Source organism: Atractosteus spatula, chromosome 15, assembly GCF_055471065.1.
Source record: "Atractosteus spatula isolate fAtrSpa1 chromosome 15, fAtrSpa1.hap1, whole genome shotgun sequence".
Classification (NCBI taxonomy): Eukaryota; Metazoa; Chordata; class Actinopteri; order Semionotiformes; family Lepisosteidae; genus Atractosteus; species Atractosteus spatula.
In genome coordinates, this window is record NC_142720.1 from 22,812,322 (window position 1) to 22,830,973 (window position 18,652).

The following is an 18,652-nucleotide window of genomic DNA, read 5'->3' on the forward strand; positions in this document are numbered from 1 at the left end:
TAAATGTAAAAATCACAAAAAAATTCTTATCGCATTTCACATCACTGTGCAGCAGTAACAACTAAAACAGGCTGAGATCGATAGTTGTCTAGCCTACATGAGGCGATGGAGCGCCGCAGCGCAATTTCAGTATAAAGACGTGTTATTGAATCACAGTTCGACACAGGTTTTTTCTTCGTCCAAAGCAATTTCGCTCCTCAAGCTCTTTCACGCACAGGCACCGCCCTGTATAAAAAGACGGCATTGCGGGATTTTTGCCTTTGGGTTAGTAAGAGCAGGATCTCTGTAAAATAAGCCGGCCGAATTGTAATGGCTGCTGTAGATGTTTTGGAAGAAGTTTTTGAACTGAAACAAAAGCTAAATAAAGCGACGGAATGTAAAAAGGTAAATACGCAGTGCTATCAATTGATTGTTGTCGTACCTAAACAGGCACGCTTCTTTGCCCGTTCATAAGATTCCCAAAGTAAATGCATCAAAATGTTCCGTATTTCATTTTAAAGCCTCAAAAGTTATCAGATACGACAAGGCTATTTTCAATTTTGAAAATTCTAGTTGGAGTCGATTCTTAAATTGTACGGACTGGTTTTAATGGCTTTATCCAAAAACATGTGGTTTCAAAACTTTTCACCTGAAGGGAACGAACGGATTGTGCAGACAGCTGGGAGGCGCAAGTTAAGGTTTCAGAAAGGTATGATAAAGGTGTGGTAAGACTCAAAAACCTGTCCCTCTGCAGCTTACTTAAAGACGAGAACACGTTTGTTAGGAATCGAACTTCGCTTTTGTGTCTTCGCTCAGCAGATGTGAGCTGAATTGGAGTCTGTAGTTTAACTTCAGTTGGGTGTCCCTGTGAATCCAGGCCTGACAGGTGCTAGCGATCCGAGTAGCTCGTTCTATTTTGGTTTATATGGATACAGTGGGGGCTAGCAATACCAGACTTTAGATTTTAAATATGTTTAGAGCAAAGTGATTTATTGTTTTTTTTTTAATTGCTTCTAGTTTAAAAGGTAGTTACCAGAATAGTATTATTCTTAGGATTAAAATAAGAACAAAATAGGACTTCTGCTGTTTCAACTTATCTAATTTCTTCTCTAAATGGTGAATGTTGAGAGAATCACAGCTGTGATAAGAAATTTAAAGTGTGTGTTGAGAATGCTCCTTTTGCAAAATAAATGGAGAAAAAATATGCTATTATTAATGAAAAAAGATGCGACAAGTGAACTGGAGACTGGACCTCTGATGTCCAGTCTATACCAGGGCACAGTGGCTCATGGGCCCAGAGCTCATCCTGGTTAGTGGAGCTTTACTGGGCTGGTGGAAAAGTTTCTCACCTCTTCACCTGACCTGCCTTGTACAGAACGGCTGCCCTGTGTGACAAAGGGGGAGCAACACTGCAGTGGTGCATGAAGTGAGTCTCCTCCAATGATAATCTGCACCAGTTTATTATTGTGATTAATGATATTGGAATGAGTATAAAAATAGCTCACACTTCTTGCTTTCTACAGGCTGTAGGCAAGTGTACCCTAAACAGTAGTACGGCTACATGAGACCTCAGATATTTCTGAATATGCAGGGTGAATTGGCAGAGTAATCAAGATTCAAAGGCTCCTTAAGTACTCATATTAAAACTGTATTAGCTGGCCTCATAGGTGTGTTTTGAGCCACCAGGGAAATGACGGCACTGTGCTGTACCTTTATATTACAGTAACTAGTTCTTTCTCAGCAGCTAAGTGCATATACCAGTATCCCCTGTGTCCCCAACAAGTGGGGAAGAAAAAGCAGGCTTTGTGCAGTAGCTCTCGGCCCGCCGGGACTGGGGTGCCCCAGGTCTGAGGTACGCTGGCAGGGTCTGCTGGGGGTGGACGCTGTGTAACCCGAGTCGTCCAGGCCCCAGTGACATCTGCTGTAAATCTCTCGTTGCTCCTGGCCCTCCAGCTTGATGCTGTACGTCAATGCTTGCTTGTGAGATCAGCTAATTCTTTTTACAGCCAAGGTAGCTAGCTGCTGCTGCATTCCCCATTGCCCATTTATAGTAGGTGGTAAATGGAGTAGCTCAGGCTGTGGTATTCCCATAGATAGCTCCTGATCTCAGTGCGGACTCAGCCATTCCAGCTTTCTAGGGAGCCTCAGAGGTGCTGCCCATATTTGGTGTTTGTACCGATAATGGTTTGGGTAGCTCTTCTTTTTTGTGTTCATTTTGGGGGTTTCAGTGCTGTGCGGTTATACAGTAGGTTACTTGAGGAATGAATGGGCGTCTCCTTTTGAACTGGTTATGAATGGACTGCATTCGGCATCAGTATGTTATTTTAGTCGCGGGGTTGCTGTCACTTATGTGCACGAGATCCCCAAAAGAGCTTTAGTGTCACCCTAAAAATGAAAAACCACAGCTGTGAAGTGAATCTGTGCACAAGTGTTCATGTGGACAATACAACCCGTCCTATAGGCACTAATGAAAGATGATCCATCTGACACTCTTACTGTGATCCCTTGTCACTGCTATGCAAGTTAAATATTGCTTGCCCACCTAGTTTGGTTTGAAAAAGGATGGACCTCTGTTGGCTAACAGTTCAAAATGATGTGGTCCGGTATGTTTTTTAGCCCCTGCATGCTTGAAACAGGGTTGTCATGTTGAAAAAATAAATTACGTTGTGCTTCAGTTCCTTTCTAACAAAATGACTTATCCGGTATCCAGTAATAAGATGTAGTTCTCCTTCTTTTCCGAGCACTGGTTTTATGTGGTGTGCTCTTATTACTGTATTCGCTTTGGGGAAACAGGTGTGAAGTACATTTGTAGACCGTTTGTCCTGTGTAGTTTGCAGTGCTTTTCCACGAAGGTCCTTTCTTTGGGTTTTTCTGTGCTCTGTTGCCTTGGTGCTGTCAGCTGCCTCTCAAGGCAGGAAGGCTCCTCTGGTCTGTCGTGGGGGAAGCAGAGCAGGTGGAAAGCTTGTGTGTTTGTAATTTAACAGCCTGTCTTTTCTGTGACACCATGCAATGCCTGTTAAAACACCCTTTCACCTCTCGTAGGTTATTAAAGCACTGAAGAGACTACAAGACTTGGATATAACACTTGACATCCTTGTGGTAAGAGTCAACCCTCTTAAATGTGAATTACATACCTTTGGCACTGTTGGATTATCTGTAGATGTATTTTTAAATACTGTATTCATATGTTCCAGTTGGGTAGAACTCCTTTAATCTTTTACACTGATGATCTAGGATATCTGTGCTTGTGCAATGTTTTTAATGACCAATGTAAATATATTCTGGAAAACAAGTTATAGATGTAGGAAAAACTGTGGGGGGCAAAAGTAGGTATGAATCACTGTTGGTGGTGTTTATCCACCATATCTGATCTTGTTTTGTTGTATGTTTTACTTGATCTTTAACTCCGTTTCAATTCCTATTCTGCACAGGAAACAGGAATAGGGAAAACAGTGAATGGCTTTCGGAAGCATGAAAATGCTGGTGAAACAGCCAAAAAATTAGTTGATCGGTGGAAAAAACTGGTTCCCAGGGAAACAAGCAGGTAATGACTTTTTACATTAAGCTCCGTAGCTTCACAGACTGCAGTCATAATCCTTGCCTGCCTACGTAATATGCAGGACTAAATGGCATTATGGAGCTTCACAGGCCTATCCCTGAATTTCTTAAATACTAGTATTAAACCCCCCCTAGTTGATTTCTAAGGTGTGTTTTAAACCATCAGTGAAATGGATATCTAACCGTTGTTCTTTTAGTGTTACCCAGGATGACCTCTTGCCAGATAACCAGGCCTTTAAAACAAAGGAGTCAAATTTTCAAAAAGAAAACGGGACGTGTTTCCCGGCTCCCGAGAAGAAACCTAGTTCTGTTAGCAAGAACCAGGAACTGGAAAACTTTGATTCTGGACACAAAAAATCCAAGAGCAGTCACTGCATGAAGTCGCCAAAGTCCGGAGCGGCATCTACTTCAAGCTGGACCTCAAAAAAATGCAAAGCTAGGAAAGAGAAACGTTATTCTGAAAATGTTACAGTGGAAGACTCCAGTACGGCCCTTGAGACTGTGAAAAAAGAAAGGTGTGTTAAGTCTACTAAATTTTCCCTGGAGACGTCTGAAATACCAGAGGAGGTTTGGCCTGGCAATGGAGAGAAATCGAGGATTAAGAGTAACAGGAAGAAGCTGCTGGAATTTGACTCGGTGACAGAGGAGCAGAGAGCTGGAGCCAGGAGCTCTCTGAAGGATCGGAAGCCACAGAAAGGCACAGGCTCAGCTCCTGTGCAGCAGGATTCACTAAAACAAAAGCCGAACGAAAAAGTCGAGTCGCCCTGCCGCCAGAGAACCAGCCGAGAGGTAAAGGGAGCTGTGAAGGATGTGAAGAGCGCTGAGGAGAAGGAGGGGCACAGCGATGATGACTTCGAGACTCCTGCCATGTCTTTTGAGTCCTACTTGAGCTATGACCTCAAGTCACCCAAAAGAAAAAAGAAGTCTCACGCAGAAAAGAAATCGGTAAAGAAACATAAAAGCAGTCATCATAAATCAGAGCCCACCTCTAAACACACAGCGGACATCAAACCCGGTGCAAAACATGACAAAGGCACTGTGGAGGAACGTCCTAAAATGGTACCTTTTCTAATCAGTTCCAGTCTTCTTTAGTATCTGTATTATGTATTTGTTAACCAAAATGCCTGTCTCAGTCAAAACAATCTCTTTCTAATTTCAGTATTTTTCCACCTTAGGTTAAAACTGCATCAGCAACAGACGTCCAGAATGTTCCTGCGCCATCTTTCATGTCAGAATTGTCTCCTTTCCCTTCCCATGAGAAGAAAGGTCTGTGCATGTAATTTAGTTGGGAAGACATAAAACCTACTGGACTGTTCTGGGTTTCTGTATAGTTTGGCAGGTTGTTAAATTCTGAAAATGATGCAGCAGAGGGGTACATAAAATGGTAGCAACAGCACAACAAAAGCGATTTCAAGTATAAAGTAATTACTTTCATTTTTACACCAGTTTTCAACTCCGTGAATCCCAAAGCACTGGGCACATGGGAGGGGACCCACTCACCTGGGTAATGGAACCCCGTTTCCCAGCAGACCCACTACACAGGAGTGAGAAATTGCTTTGAATTGAAGAGAGGGGGAAACTTAGGGAGGCTTGCTTGTCCAAGCCCAAGATTATGACCAGGACACCAGCTTTGACACTCCTTCTCTAATGAACATCGTGATGGTCTTTGTAGATCCCATGTAATCAGGACCTTGGTGTAAAGTCTGATCTGAAAGATCGAACCATCTACAGTACAGTGCTCCTATTCACCATGTTGGGCATTGGTTTGGATATTCTCCTTCACAATGGATAATGTCACCTACTGGCCCACTAACACCACCTACAGCAGCAACCTGACTTTCCTTAATGGCCTCCTATTCTGCTAATGTAAAGTCTGTGACCCAGAATACAGGGTGTAATGCCACAGTCAAAGTACTGCCTGTGAATATGTACAGTGTATGTACAGTGTATGACATATAAGATGTCATTGTCGATTGTTGAGGTAGACTGGGAAACAACAGAAATCAAATTAAAACTGCAGAATACTTCTATAGATGTAAACAGTGAGACTTTTGAATCAAGAAGCTAAAACTGCATTTAGAACTCATTGAGTAGATTCTATTACAGGCTGTATGTTTAAAAAAAGACTATATCTCTGGATTCACTGAAATGTAATGCACAGACTTCAAGGAGATGCATTCTTTACAGAGCCTGGAGCAATCAGCCCAGCCTACTGTAGATGCTGATTTGCAGAAAGTATGAAGGTGCTTGTTGCAAATATGGTGAATTCAATAAAAGTACTTGTGTGGAGGAATGTGTTAATATAAACAAAATGTTATGTTTACAGCCAAGCCTGCAGTCCCTAGTATCTGTGAAGTGCCCCCAGTGTTTACTGGGCAGCGGTTGAATACAAAGATGCAAGTTTATTCTGGTACCAAGACCACTTTCCTGCCAACCATGATGACTCTGTACCAGCAGTGCATCCGCGCGCTTCAGAACAACATTGACTGTAAGTGCCAGTCCCCTGTTTCCTCTCTGGGGCCTTAGCGCAAGGCTGGTGGTGAAGCAGAGTTGTCTCTTCCAGTACTGTACGAGATTGGAGGGGTGCCCTTTGAAATTCTCGAGCCTGTGCTGGAGCGCTGTACTCCAGAACAGCTGCTTCGCATTGAAGAATGCAACCCGGTAAGAGCTTGAGGCTGGAAGATGGGACGAAGGGGGGAGACGCCTTGTTTCGACTTCTCGCTATGTGACATTAAAAGAGATCAGTCCGATTACATGTTCTGTTGACATTTCATGTAGTCCCATTCAAGTAGGCACTAGATAACAATAAAACCTACAGTTGAAGTCAGCAAGCATGATTTGTCTTGTGGTCCCATTTGTATTGAGTTGTACAGTAATTGGAGGATAAACATGCAAATTACTTAAGAGGCTGTTCTGAGAGGTTCACTGTAGTTATTTGGCATGTAGAATTTTCCTTTTGTGCATGAACGTCAATTACTGAAAACCAATTAGTTCACAGAGTTGCATTATTGCATTTCTTACAGTGTGCGCCTTGGCTTGGTTACAGTGACATTGTCACCCATCTGAGATGAGACACATTTTATCTTGTGGTTTGGGGTCAGTTCCAGTTTTTTCAGACCTATTCTCTGTGTCACTTTTGCATTCATACTTTGGAATTGGCCCCAGTTCTGCTTGTGTTTAGAAAAATTGCCTGAGGAATGAAGCTCTTTCTAAGGGGCATGGTTTCTCTTTTTTTTTCCTACTGCTGTTTTAAATACTGTTTCCTGGCTCTGTTCTGAATCAGACGTCAGCAGCTGCCCTTGCAGCTCCCGGTGTGGGAAGGCACACTTGTTTTACACAGCTGAGATGAAGATTAATTTAAAACCAGGTCAGAAGTGCATGCTTACACGGCACACTTCTAACAATGACTGTCTTGTTTGTTCTCCTCCTGGGCTGTGCACTGCATTGCGCAATTCCAGGTGCAGACAATGACAATGACAATTACAAGTCAAAGTACTTGTCAGCTTGTCTTATTCAAACTGTTTCTTCAGTTTTAATGTATTGGGTCCTTCAGGTGTACATAGGAGAGACGGACCACCTGTGGATTAAGCACTGCAAGAAGGACTTCAGGAACCACCAGCTTCAGGAATACGAGTCCTGGAGAGAAATGTATTTAAGACTTTTTGAAGAGAGAGAGAAGAAGCTGAAACAACTAACCCAAAGCATTGTTTCTGCACATTCTGGGAAACCAAAAGGTTTGTGTCAGAGTTTCCCGCTTGGTGCCTACAGTTCTAGCCTTGCCCCTGTGTTGTTATTTCCTTACAGAAAGAAGTGTTGGATGTGCTCAAAATGTTGTGGGACTGCAAGGTAAATGGATAGACTTTCACTGGCAGGTTATGAGTAGCTAGACTGAAAATTATATAAAAAGATTTTCCTCGGCTTCCCTGACTTGAATCCCCAATTCTCAATAAAACGAAAGCACTGAAATGTGCAGTTCAGTCCCACACACGCTGCTTCAGCAGCCGTGGGCTTGGATTGGGTTCTGTTCTGCTGAGTGTAAAAATTCTGTTGGTGTCCTCCTTAGTATTTCAAGCTCCTTTTGTCTGCAGGTAACTTGGCTCTTAATCAAAAACTCTGAGATCATTCTGAGATCAGGTAAAAGTGTGTTTGTTGAGATTTGTAGTTAGTAATTAATCATGGGTTTAAGATCTTTTTCAGATATATTGTATAAACAGATTTGTAGCTCCATGCCAGATTGAAGTATTATGTTTGCATTGAAACTTCTCTCACTCTTGGCCATTTTCAAGACAAATAAATTTAAAGCTGGCAAGGGATATAACAGTATTTATGTACTGTTCAATGACTGGCCATAGGTAACGTGTTTAAATCCAGCAAAAAAGTTTTAAAATTACAAGCATAATCATCAGGGCATAGTATTCAAAGTTGGTTAATTCTGATATGTAGTCTTCCCCTAACTTTACGTCACTATCTTCATAGTGTACTGCAAACAATTACTTTTTAAAGTTAAATACAGCACCACACTTAAATCCTGATTATCTTCTTGTTAAGACTATGGTATATCAGGCTTGCCAGCTGCTGTCAGCTGCTATAAATAGATTCAAAGTGAAGTGGTGTCAACAAAGGTTAAATGGTAAACCTTCCTCTGAGGGACTGGATCACAGTTTTAATTTGTGAGCTCCGGATTATTTCAGAGGTGAAGTACAATTACTTCGAAATTCTGGATGATTCTTTCCAGAATGCGTTTTGTAGTTCAGCACTATGCTTAAGAAAAGTAATTGCTTATCAGGTGTGCAAATGCAACAGAAGTTTTGTATATGAATTAACAAATTCTTTGAGACATTCTTCATTTAAATTTCAGTGAACGCAGAGCGCATTGTCAGAAAGCGTGACTTGAATCCACAACAGGTTTTGGTAGTAGGAATCCAGCAACTCCTCTGTACAAGTTGTGTGATTGAATAATGTTCCCCAAAGGCAAAATTAGTTTTTTGTCCAACATTTTGTTTTGTACATCAGTAACCACCTTTTCTAAACTGTCTTGCAGAGTGTGATTGTTTGAATTGTAGCACAAGGTGCATCTTGTGCTTTCTTGTGAACTAGACATGGCTTTCTTTGACTTGTGATCAGGCAGATGATGGAGTAGGATTCCGATCAAATAAGACTTTTTTTTTTTAATTTAATGGCAACAGCGGTAACGAAGAGTCTCAATGTAGTCTTTTTTTTGCTGAAGGTAAAAAGAGCTGAATCCAGGTAACCTTACAATGTGGTTGGGGAAAATGGGGGAAATGGCACTTCAACACTTCTTTATGGCCCCTTGATGTGTTGATATGAGGCTGTTTCCGCAGGTCGGCAGGTGAAGCTGGCGTTCATTAACTCTGTGGCCAAGCCGCCCCGGGACGTCCGTCGGCAGCAGGAGATCCACGGGACAGCGGGGCCCATCGCCCAGCCTCACCCCCTCGACAAGCCCAGGTCTGCTCTGCCCTCTCCAGCGGCAGTCCCCCGTCAAGGGCCTGCACCTTTCTGCTGAACACGTGAAGCCGATTCCTACTCCCTGTGGGCTGTCTTGGGTTCAAATGCTCGCTCTCTCCCTCTCCCTCTCCCTCTCTCAAGTCCTTTGGTTCGTTTCACTCTTGATCTGAAAAGTCCATTGGGTTGATGTTGTTGATCCCTTTGAATACTTTGTATCGGCTCCCTTTTCTAATTTTCAGCATTCAAGACTGAAAATGTTGAGCTCCTGTCAGTGCAGGACAAGGGGGGTGTATCTGGTTGCTCTTTACTGGAGGGATTCCAGCAGAATCAAGTAATGTTGTAAAATAATTTTTAACTATAAAGCCTGCCTAACCTTTATTGGTAATAGCAATGCTTGGATGAAATGTACCTACTCTATCGGTTAAAGGAATGACTGGTTTTTGAATTGGCTGCTTAAGATTTTCAGTATCATCCCATAAGACATCTGAGATCTGAGCTGATGCAGTTTTCCTTGTTAAAGTGATCTCTAGTTTTATGCTGAAAGATAACCCTTAGAATGGTGTCGGATGAATGATTTACATTGATAAAAATTGTTTCATAAGTGAGAGAGTCCTTGCTGAATTGTCTTAGAGACCAGTCAATGCATGAATAACCCTTATAAAATGTATTTAAGATGGGCTATCTTATTTTGATCCCATGTGCAAATGCTAAAGTTTAGGTACCTAGAATTTACTACAGGATTGAGATACTATGGTGTTGTATACTGTAGTTTGTGTGACTAGGTGGATAACATCTGAAGTACCTTCAACAACTGTGCTGTTTGCTTTTTTTCTACTTTATTTCAAAATGAGATAGTTCTTTCAAAGCCAATTGCCCCTCCCAAACAGAAATGTGCAGTGATAAGGCAATGCTAGCCATGTCATGGCTGCTCTTGAGAATACCGCTTGTGTGCAGATAAGGGCGCCTGTTAAGCAAATAAATAATAAGAAATTGAAGATACAGAGGCCCAGAGATCAGTGACATGCATTTTAAACCTGTTCACATCTGGTTTGAAGTGGCGAGAGATTCGGGGTTAGGCTACAGTATGTATATTTTTTCTTCAAGATCCCCCCTTGAATGGTCAATCTAGTGGTTAAACGCTGATGCATTACAGCAGTTCATTAGCACAACTTGTACATATCTCTGAACATTGTAATGGTGAAAGGAAAAGCATTTCTAAATGTGGGTCCTAATGCCCCAGTATAGTGACGGGGACACTATACTGTAAACGGGCGCCGTTCTTCGGATGAGACGTAAAACTGAGGTCCTGACTCTCTGTGGTCATTAAAAATCCCAGGGCGTTTCTCGAAAAGAGTAGGGGTGTAACCCCGGCGTCCTGGCCAAATTTCCCATTGGCCTTTACCAATCATGGCCTCCTAATAATCCCCATCTCTGAACTGGCTTCATCACTCTGCTCTCCTCCCCACTGAGAGCTGGTGTGTGGGGGGCGTTCTGGCACACTATGGCTGCCGTCGCATCATCCAGGTGGGGCTGCACATTAGTGGTGGTGGAGGGGATCCCCATTACCTGTAAAGTGCTTTGAGTGGAGTGTCCAGAAAAGCGCTATATAAGTGTAAGCAATTATTATTATAAATTGATGAGTTCTGAAAGCTTTCTCTTATGTGGTTTATTAACTGCAAATGTACAAGGAACTGCAGTTCATAAGGCTTCTAAAATGTTTTACTGCTAAATAAAATCCAAAGCCTCTTTTACTTCTATGCAACTGAATAAATAAATGGGTCCTAATACTTTCGTATTGAGACAATATATTGTTTGAGGCACTTAATGACGAATGACTTATTTTACCTGACACGTGGAGTGAAACTCCTGATTTCTTTTGGAGGGCTGCCATGTGGAGACGACCACATATAATAAATATCCACAAGGGTGTAATTTAGTAGTCATTGACCTGCCTCTTGATTTAACATGTTTAAATGCACTAAAAGAGCTGTAGGGCTGACTTTGAGATACAATACACAGACCATCAAGATAGGATATGTTAGGTTGGCAGGAAATGTTAGATTTTTGGTATTTCATAGTAGGTCTGCACAATCTTGTACTACTGCCACTGAAAGATTAGTTGTAACAATCATCTTTTCTCTTATAGTGTCAAGTCATCAGACAGTAAAGTGAAAACCAGTTCACATGATCTTTTGAAGCTCAGCAATGAACACTCCAGCACCTGCAGTGCTACCAACCAGGAGCCTAAAAAACTTGTTAAAAGTAAGTGGATCATTTTAAAAACTTTAGAAGAATTGGAATTAGCATGACAGTCAGTTGTTCACTAGTGTGACTTTAACAGTGTATTCTAAAGTGCTGAAACTTAGTTATTTTTTAATCTTTTCTTTTTAGCTGTTCATGTTTTGCAGTTAAAGGATACAAAGGTTAAACCGCTGTAATTTATGTGAGATGATCTTTAGTTTTGCACTAGCAGCAGGTATGGAAATATACTAGCAGTTGGTATGGGAAATATACTAGTTTCAATTTCCCGTCAGGATCAATAAAGTCTTATCTACTGTATCTAGCAGTTGTATTTCTTCCCAAAAAGAAATTTGGTCTCACTGGAATTAAAGAAAAGGTGTCTCTAAAACTTTCATATTTACATTCGTAATTTTCCAGAATGAATGACACCAAGACTTAAGGTCCAAAACACTCATGTTAAAAGTAGCTGTTATGTGGATAGAGACTTGCTGTTTTAGTGTAGCAAAGGCTGGCTGATTGGGTGGGTATACTTTCCCGTTGAAATTGTTGAGCACTGCCATCTGCTGGCGGAACTATGAAATTGCAACTTCTCTCCTATTTCTTAGTTTCCTCCAGTAGCGTTAGGAGGAACAGCACTGTAAACTGTGAATGTATTCCACGTGTTTCAGTTCTGCTGTGTTACCTTGTCACTCTGGGTCCCCAATAACGTGAAGGCAAAAAAAACATCATTAACATTTAGGAAATGGGTGAAAAGAAATCATTGTAACCGTTACCATTTTTAAAATGGAGTTTTTGTTTCTGTCCTCTTCCTGTGAGGAGTTGCACCAATGATGGCAAAGTCGCTGAAGGCCTTCAGGAGCAGACTGGGACGTAGATGAGGAATCCAGTTCCAGTTACTCAGCTTACTGGAGGCACCAGTGACACCAGTGCTTTGTTTTTTCTTGGAGGGAACATTTTCTCGAGAGTATGATTTTGACAGAAGACTGAAGTATGAAGGCACTTTGTACATGTATACATCTATGTAGGTACTGTCCATGTAATAATACATCTGCTTATTAAAATGTACTGGAAACCAGATTGTTTTGGGGTTTTTTCCCTACCGGGGAAATTTATGTACATGACATCTTCATTCACTTTTCCAACTGCTTCTTCCAGTGCAGGGTTGTGGAGCAGCCAGGGCCTCTGGCTCGGTCCTGGCAAATCTCCCTGTGCATGCCAGGGAAATATTTTTTTTTCCCCTTAGGGAGATTGTTTAAAAACTTTGATTTAAGCCAAGGCAACTGGCATGAAATCATAACGGGTGCAAACAAGGCGGCAGCACAGTCTCATTCTCAGGTCACAGTGCAGCAGGCCCTGTGATAATGGTTATTCCTTACAGTTGTATAGTGACGTCTCACTATATAGGGAGGGACCCTTTTCATCCCGTTGCTGTGCTGCCCTCTGTGTGGGGGGCAGCAGCTGCTCTGCACCAGCAGCCCCCCGAGAGCCGTCAGGTGGAGGAGTGAGCGATTACTTCTCCCCGATTCAGAGACGGGCGAGAGAGAGGGTGACACGAGGAAATCAGCTGCTGATGAGTGGACTGAGGAGAAGACCAGGACTTCTGCATGTTGCTGCTTAGTGTTAGTTCAGGTAAGGAGTACCAGAGCTATATACTCAACTGAGAGAAACCAGGGAAAAGGGCTTGCATGCCACGAATGCTAACTTCTTTTTATAAAGAGCCTTTCTGAACCCAAGGTCATGCAAAGAAGAAAGAAGAAAAAAATGAGTATACAGGTTTTCACAGAGTAGGGCTATTGGACACAAGACCTTGGTAAGAAGGAAAGCTTTGGGTTGGGATTTGAAGAGAGTCAAAGACGTTCTCTTGAAGAGTCTGAGGAAGTTCATTCTGCAGCACTGGAGCAGCGACAGAGAAGGCACGGTCAAAAGACAGGAGAGGATCAAGCATGACGCCCACATTTCTGATTCTGGCCGATGTGTGACTGGGAAAGCCATCCACCATCACTGTGAAGTGGAATTTGTGGCTTCAGGGAATTTGAAGTCAACAAATACATACAAAGAACAGGCGGTTTCACACACCAGATGGATATGTGGAGAAAATAGTAGGAATATTAAAACGGGAAGAGGTGTCTGACCATGTCTTCTTAACTTTGCAATAGCAAAGTGTTACGTAGCACTAAATCTTTCCATAACACCTGCTGCACATGAACAGAATGGGCTATGATCTTAAGGCACGCCACAAGATTTTACTTTATGAAGAAAGTTATTAAAGGGTGGCAGAGTGGCGCAGTGGTTGGCATTGCTGCCTCACAGCACTGGGGCCCTGGGTTCAATTCCGGACCTGGGGTGCTGTCTGTGTGGCGTTTGTATTTGTGAATTACCTCTAGGTGCTCCGGTTTCCTCCGCCAGTCCAAAGACAAGCTGGGAGGTGACTGGGCCCTGCGATGGACTGGCCTCCTGTCCAGGGTGTATCCCACTCCGCGCCCGTTGCTTGCTGGGATAGGCTGCGGCTCTCCTGTAACCCTCAATTGGATGAAGTGGTTAGAAAATGCATGGATGAAATGGATCTAGCTCAACATGAACAGAGATCAAAAGGTAGAGAAAAAGACATCTCAGCCTGCACATTCCCTTCAAGATAGACTTTGTTTGCCGATAGTATAATAACCGATGGGTACTGTATAATGCTGATAGATATGACACATAATTGCCAGTAATCAGATAAGCACAATGCTCATGAGACCTCTGTAGGCCTAATGGGCAGAGTGGAGTCTGAGTTCTAGTGCTCAAATAACCCTTGTTAAAGCAGTTAATTCACTGACTCTGAATCACTTAATGTTCTCATTGGCTTTAGTGCACCATTTAATGATTTCAATCACAGGATCTTTTCGGAATTCATGAAAATTTACGGAAAAATGACTTAAGAATCTCTGGTATTTCTCTTTGTTGGTTTGATTCCTATCTGTTTAACTGGAGCCAACTATGAAATTGTGGGGGTTTTAAATTGGTCCTTAAGTCCCCCTTTTATGGTATTCCACAAGATTTTGTGTTGGAACCTTTTACTTCTTCGTATTTGCATACTGTTTTGGTTACATTAGGAATCTCATGTTCCTTACATCAGGTTTGTAAAGCTGGAAATTTCAGTGACGTTGTCCACGTTACATGTAATAAAAGTGAAAAGGCTTGGTATTACTTTTGTCACAAGGGTATATTCATTTGCTCACCTATGAGGCACTGAATGGCTGAGCTACAGGTTAATTTCTCACATGAGGAAAGTCCAGGTCTTAGGCTGAGATCTACTGATTTAGACCTTCTTCCGCATCTGAAAGCAAATCTCTGCACACTGGGTGATAAAGCCTCCTCTTGCATTACACCATGTTTGTGGAACTGAATCCAGAAAACAGCTGGAATCTCCACAATTATCTTTAAATCGTGTGTAAAGACATATCTTTTCGCTAACACTTTCACAATGTGATTTAAAGCCCTTACAATTAGAATCAATTTTCTTACTCTTTTATCCAGTGGAGGGTTGTGGCAGAGCCGGAGCCTATCCCAGCAAGCATTATCATCATTGTACAGTTCTCTACTAAGTATCAAAAGAAACATACCGCTATTTATACATGTAGGTTTTTTGGAGAAATAAAGCATACAGATTTGGAATATTTATGAAATGTTTGTATCATTCCGATTAATCATTCCCGATCATGATCTGTTAGTGTAAATTTGTTGCATAAGCACTAGACCACCTCAGTAGAGAGAGTTGATTGGGCACAGGTCACGCAGTGTTGTAACCTGCTGAGTGTTAAGCCATTAACAGAAAGGGATGAGAAAGCCCCACTCATCACGGGAAGAGCTGATGGCTGGACTGCCTCTGCACTCTTGTTTGCCATCTGGAGTGTTCACAGCCAGCAATTTGTAACCTGGCGAGATGTTACAGCGATTTATTTACAATCTGTGAATCTTATGCCACAGTCCAGGAGACCAAACGTCATGACATCTGGCCCATGTGTGAAGGTCTGTGGGGAACTTGCTGCATTGCTCCACTTACAGCGATTGATAGCGACCCGACTGCGCAGCGCTTGGTTAATCGTTCCTGAGACTTCCCTCTCGCTGGGCTCAAGACGACACTCCAGCAGGATAATCTACCTCCCGACGTACAGGATGTTTGTGTAACAACAGGTTTTCTGGCCCTGCATGTGTTACTCACCAGACTTGAGCCCCACTGGCCACATATGAGATGTGTTGGGATGATGTGCAGCATCTGGGGCTCAGAGACTTGTGAGCAGGCACCTGTTTGTCCAGGCAGTACGAGAGACAGAAAACATGTATCAGAGATCTGCAGTTTCCAGCGATGGCCACACACACTGCTAGCCTGTGACTTTCAAGGCAGACCCCATGTTGATGACACCTGTTAATCAGCATGATGAGTTTACCTTTTTCATACATGTTCCACAGGGTGGCGCAGTCGTTAGCACTGCTGCATCGAAGCACTGGGCCTGTGGTCAATTCCAGGCCTGAAGTGCTCTGCATGTGGAGTTTGTATGTTCTCCTTGTGTTTGCCTGGGTTTCCTCCTTCTGGGAAAGCTGACCCTGGTGTGAGTGTGTACTGTGCATGTCGGTGTGTCTGTGTCTGTCTGCCCTGTGCTGGACAGGCGTACCTTGTCTCAGGCCTGTTGCCTGCTGGGATAGGCTCTTGCTCCTCCAGCAACCCTGAATTGGCTGAAGTGGTTAGAAAATGGCTAGATGGATATAGGGCCAATAAAACACCAGCGCACATGCTGCCGTTATCATTTTTCTTGTATCTTTGTGAAGATGTTGCAGTTACAAGCGATGAGCTTCTTTTGATGCTCTTGATTTTTGTAGGAGTGAAAAGGGTGTCATGAAAATAACTACAGATTGTGTAGTTCAGGTGGGTGGCTGCGTCAGCAGGTGTCGGCTGCAAAGGAACAAGTAATAGGTTTATTCCCTGCTGAAAAGAGAAGAAAGAAAACACATTTCGGCCGTGGAGCTTTCTAAGGCCGAAACGTTGTGTTTTTTTTTCTCTTTTCAGCAGGGAATAAACCTATTACTTGTTCCTTTACAGATTGAGTAGTACTTATTACACAATGTGTAGACAAACATATGGCCCCAGATGTTTCAGCTTGACTGAAGCTTTGAAGTGGAAATTTAACAGATGCACAGTTAATGTGAGTGGCAAACTAATGTTTATTAATAAACTCATAGCACAAAATACTCAATGTTAGTCCTTAAAAATATTAATAGCCTTGTTGATGTCATTAGGTTCCTACATTCTGTAGGAAAGTCACTACAGTAAGATTTTGAATGAATGCCTTTCTGGTATCTAGAATAGCAATGTTGGGACAATGTATTTAAGCTGTGAGATATTAGCTTTTGTGAAAGGTGGCCTAACAATTGTATTAACTCTTTCCATCACTGAAAAATACACTTTCATACAAATTGTTGCACCACACAAAAGCATATTTTCATCCAGTAGTGACAACCTGGACTTCTTTTGAAAATATGACTTTGATAGCTTGTTCAGAGTTTAATGCCTGGTATTGAAAATGGAATAAATTACACTACAGCTGTCACAACTGAAATTCTTCAATCTCCCTGCATGAGTTTGAAAACTACAACACTGTGGACACCTCTGAAAACGGACCATTAACGAAGCGCCTGCGAAATGGATTTCTCTCTATTCCACAGCGGGCAGACGAAGACCTTGTCCGGGGAATACAACAGCAGAATTAAACAGAGGTTGAGGACCAGCGAGCTGTTCACAAGAGTAATCCCGAGCCTCCTGCCCCGCTCCCGGTGTCCGCCTGGAACAAAGGGAGGAGCGGGCAGGAATGGTGACGTCAAGCTGGAATGAGGGAGTGACTGTTCCGGGTCAGAAACTGGAGTGAGAGGAAATTAACCCGAGTGCGAGGACTAAAAAAGAAAAACAGACACTCGGAATCGAAACGGCCGAAACAGAGATGTAACCCGACGGCGAGCTGTTTCCCACCGCTGTCCTACAGTCCGCAGACCTTCCCGCAGGCAGGAAAAGAGCTTGGAGATAAGAAAGTAAGCGAGCAAGGAAGGGAAAAAAAGGCGGACCAGCTGGGGTTTCAGTCCATGTTACTGTGTGCAGTTTATTTATCCCCGGGAGGAGGGCGCGTTGTTTGCTTGCTGTTACAACTTAACGAGAAGACAACGCTGCGGAGGCTGAAACGGGGTCGTTTCTGAAAACAGGAGAGTTGGAGGGTCTTTAACACTCTCATGCAGAGTTCCCGTCTTTGATTGTTGTTGTTGTTGGGGTTTTTTTTTTTAAGCCGGTGATTTTTGTTGTTGTTGTATTTTCGTTTGATTTACATTGGAGCTCGGCTTGTCCCGTGATGTTTCATTGTATCCCGCTGTGGCGGTGCAACCGTCACGTCGAGTCGCTGGACAAGCGGCACTGCTCGCTGCTGTACGTGCCCGACGAGATCTACCGCTACAGCCGCAGCCTGGAGGAGCTGCTTCTGGATGCCAACCAGCTGCGCGACCTGCCCAAGGTGAGACCCGGGACCGGGGAGCAGCGCCACGGGCTCCAGGGTGGACCTGGTTATTGGTTTGCCCCTCAGTGCAATCAAACAGTTTAAAAAAAACATTTTCACAGACTAATTAGACATTTGTTACGGACAACGTGTAGCTTAGCCGTGCGGTACGCGTTTTAATCGCATACTGTACACTGCCTTTAATTTTTGCGGCGCCCACAACCGTTCTCTTTCACTCCCACCCGGCATAGGTCATTTATAATTCATCGAGGTTCAGAAAAACAATGTTAATTTCCTCTACCCGTTTGGGAGGTACTGGTGTTACGCAATGTCCCCGAAGGCCAAGCCTCTTCGTCAAGTTAGTGAAGGTGGAAAGCGCGACCCATGATGTAGATTAGTTGTTAAAGGTTTAACCACTCTGCAGTTAACAGTTCGAACTATATGCAAATGATGCGGCTTAACCAAATCGGGGAACAGAAAGTATTTGCCTGCGCTGACTGTGGAGTGTCATGCAATGTGTATGCTTATTAATCGATTAACTTTCTTGTTCTATCAAAAGTTGATTTTCTTTAGCTGCGTTTGGTACTGATGAAAGTAAAAACAACTGGGTGGTGATTCCAAAATATAACCGGACACGTATTACAAGAGGCACAGACACCTGGGTACTGCATAGGAATGCGTGTGTATCAGTTTAAACTTGTTGTTTCTGTTTCTAACTGGAAAAGCCAGTCTGTTGTTTTGTTTCGAACTGTTTGCAATTCTCTCATTGTTACACGAATGAGGGAGGCTTTCCATCTGAGGCCACGATTACGCATAATTGTCAGCGAGTGAGTTATTTTAGACTGTCCCGTATGATGTAGCTTAACTCTCCCTTGTCAGTTCTTAGAGGAGAATCT

The 18,652-nt window shown here is 42.9% G+C and overlaps 2 protein-coding genes across 2 annotated transcripts in view; both read left to right on the plus strand.

The window, feature by feature from the left end:
* The first annotated feature begins 309 nt into the window (after positions 1-309).
* Positions 310-12,234, plus strand: eloal (elongin A, like). Its single transcript, XM_088934068.1, has 11 exons — positions 310-384; positions 3,022-3,078; positions 3,411-3,523; positions 3,735-4,596; positions 4,713-4,803; positions 5,864-6,025; positions 6,101-6,198; positions 7,091-7,271; positions 8,880-9,003; positions 11,150-11,265; positions 12,061-12,234. Exons 1-11 carry the CDS (start codon positions 310-312, stop codon positions 12,120-12,122), a joined length of 1,941 nt encoding a protein of 646 aa, XP_088790194.1. The 3' UTR covers positions 12,123-12,234.
* A 4,886-nt stretch (positions 12,235-17,120) lies between these two features.
* Positions 17,121-18,652, plus strand: part of lrrc1 (leucine rich repeat containing 1) — a 39,750-nt gene continuing 38,218 nt past the window's right edge. Inside the window, exon 1 of the mRNA XM_088933796.1 lies at positions 17,121-17,774. Coding sequence (XP_088789922.1) covers positions 17,616-17,774 — 159 coding nt within the window. The 5' untranslated portion in view covers positions 17,121-17,615. The remainder of the gene's footprint in view (positions 17,775-18,652) is intronic.

Bases quoted from the DNA above. Each gene is read 5' to 3' on its own strand.
- eloal (XM_088934068.1), top strand. From the start codon at position 310: ATGGCTGCTGTAGATGTTTTGGAAGAAGTTTTTGAACTGAAACAAAAG. The intron at 7,272-8,879 runs GTTTGTGTCAGA...CTGTTTCCGCAG, and splicing joins ACATTCTGGGAAACCAAAAG to GTCGGCAGGTGAAGCTGGCG. The intron at 9,004-11,149 runs GTCTGCTCTGCC...TTTCTCTTATAG, and splicing joins CACCCCCTCGACAAGCCCAG to TGTCAAGTCATCAGACAGTA.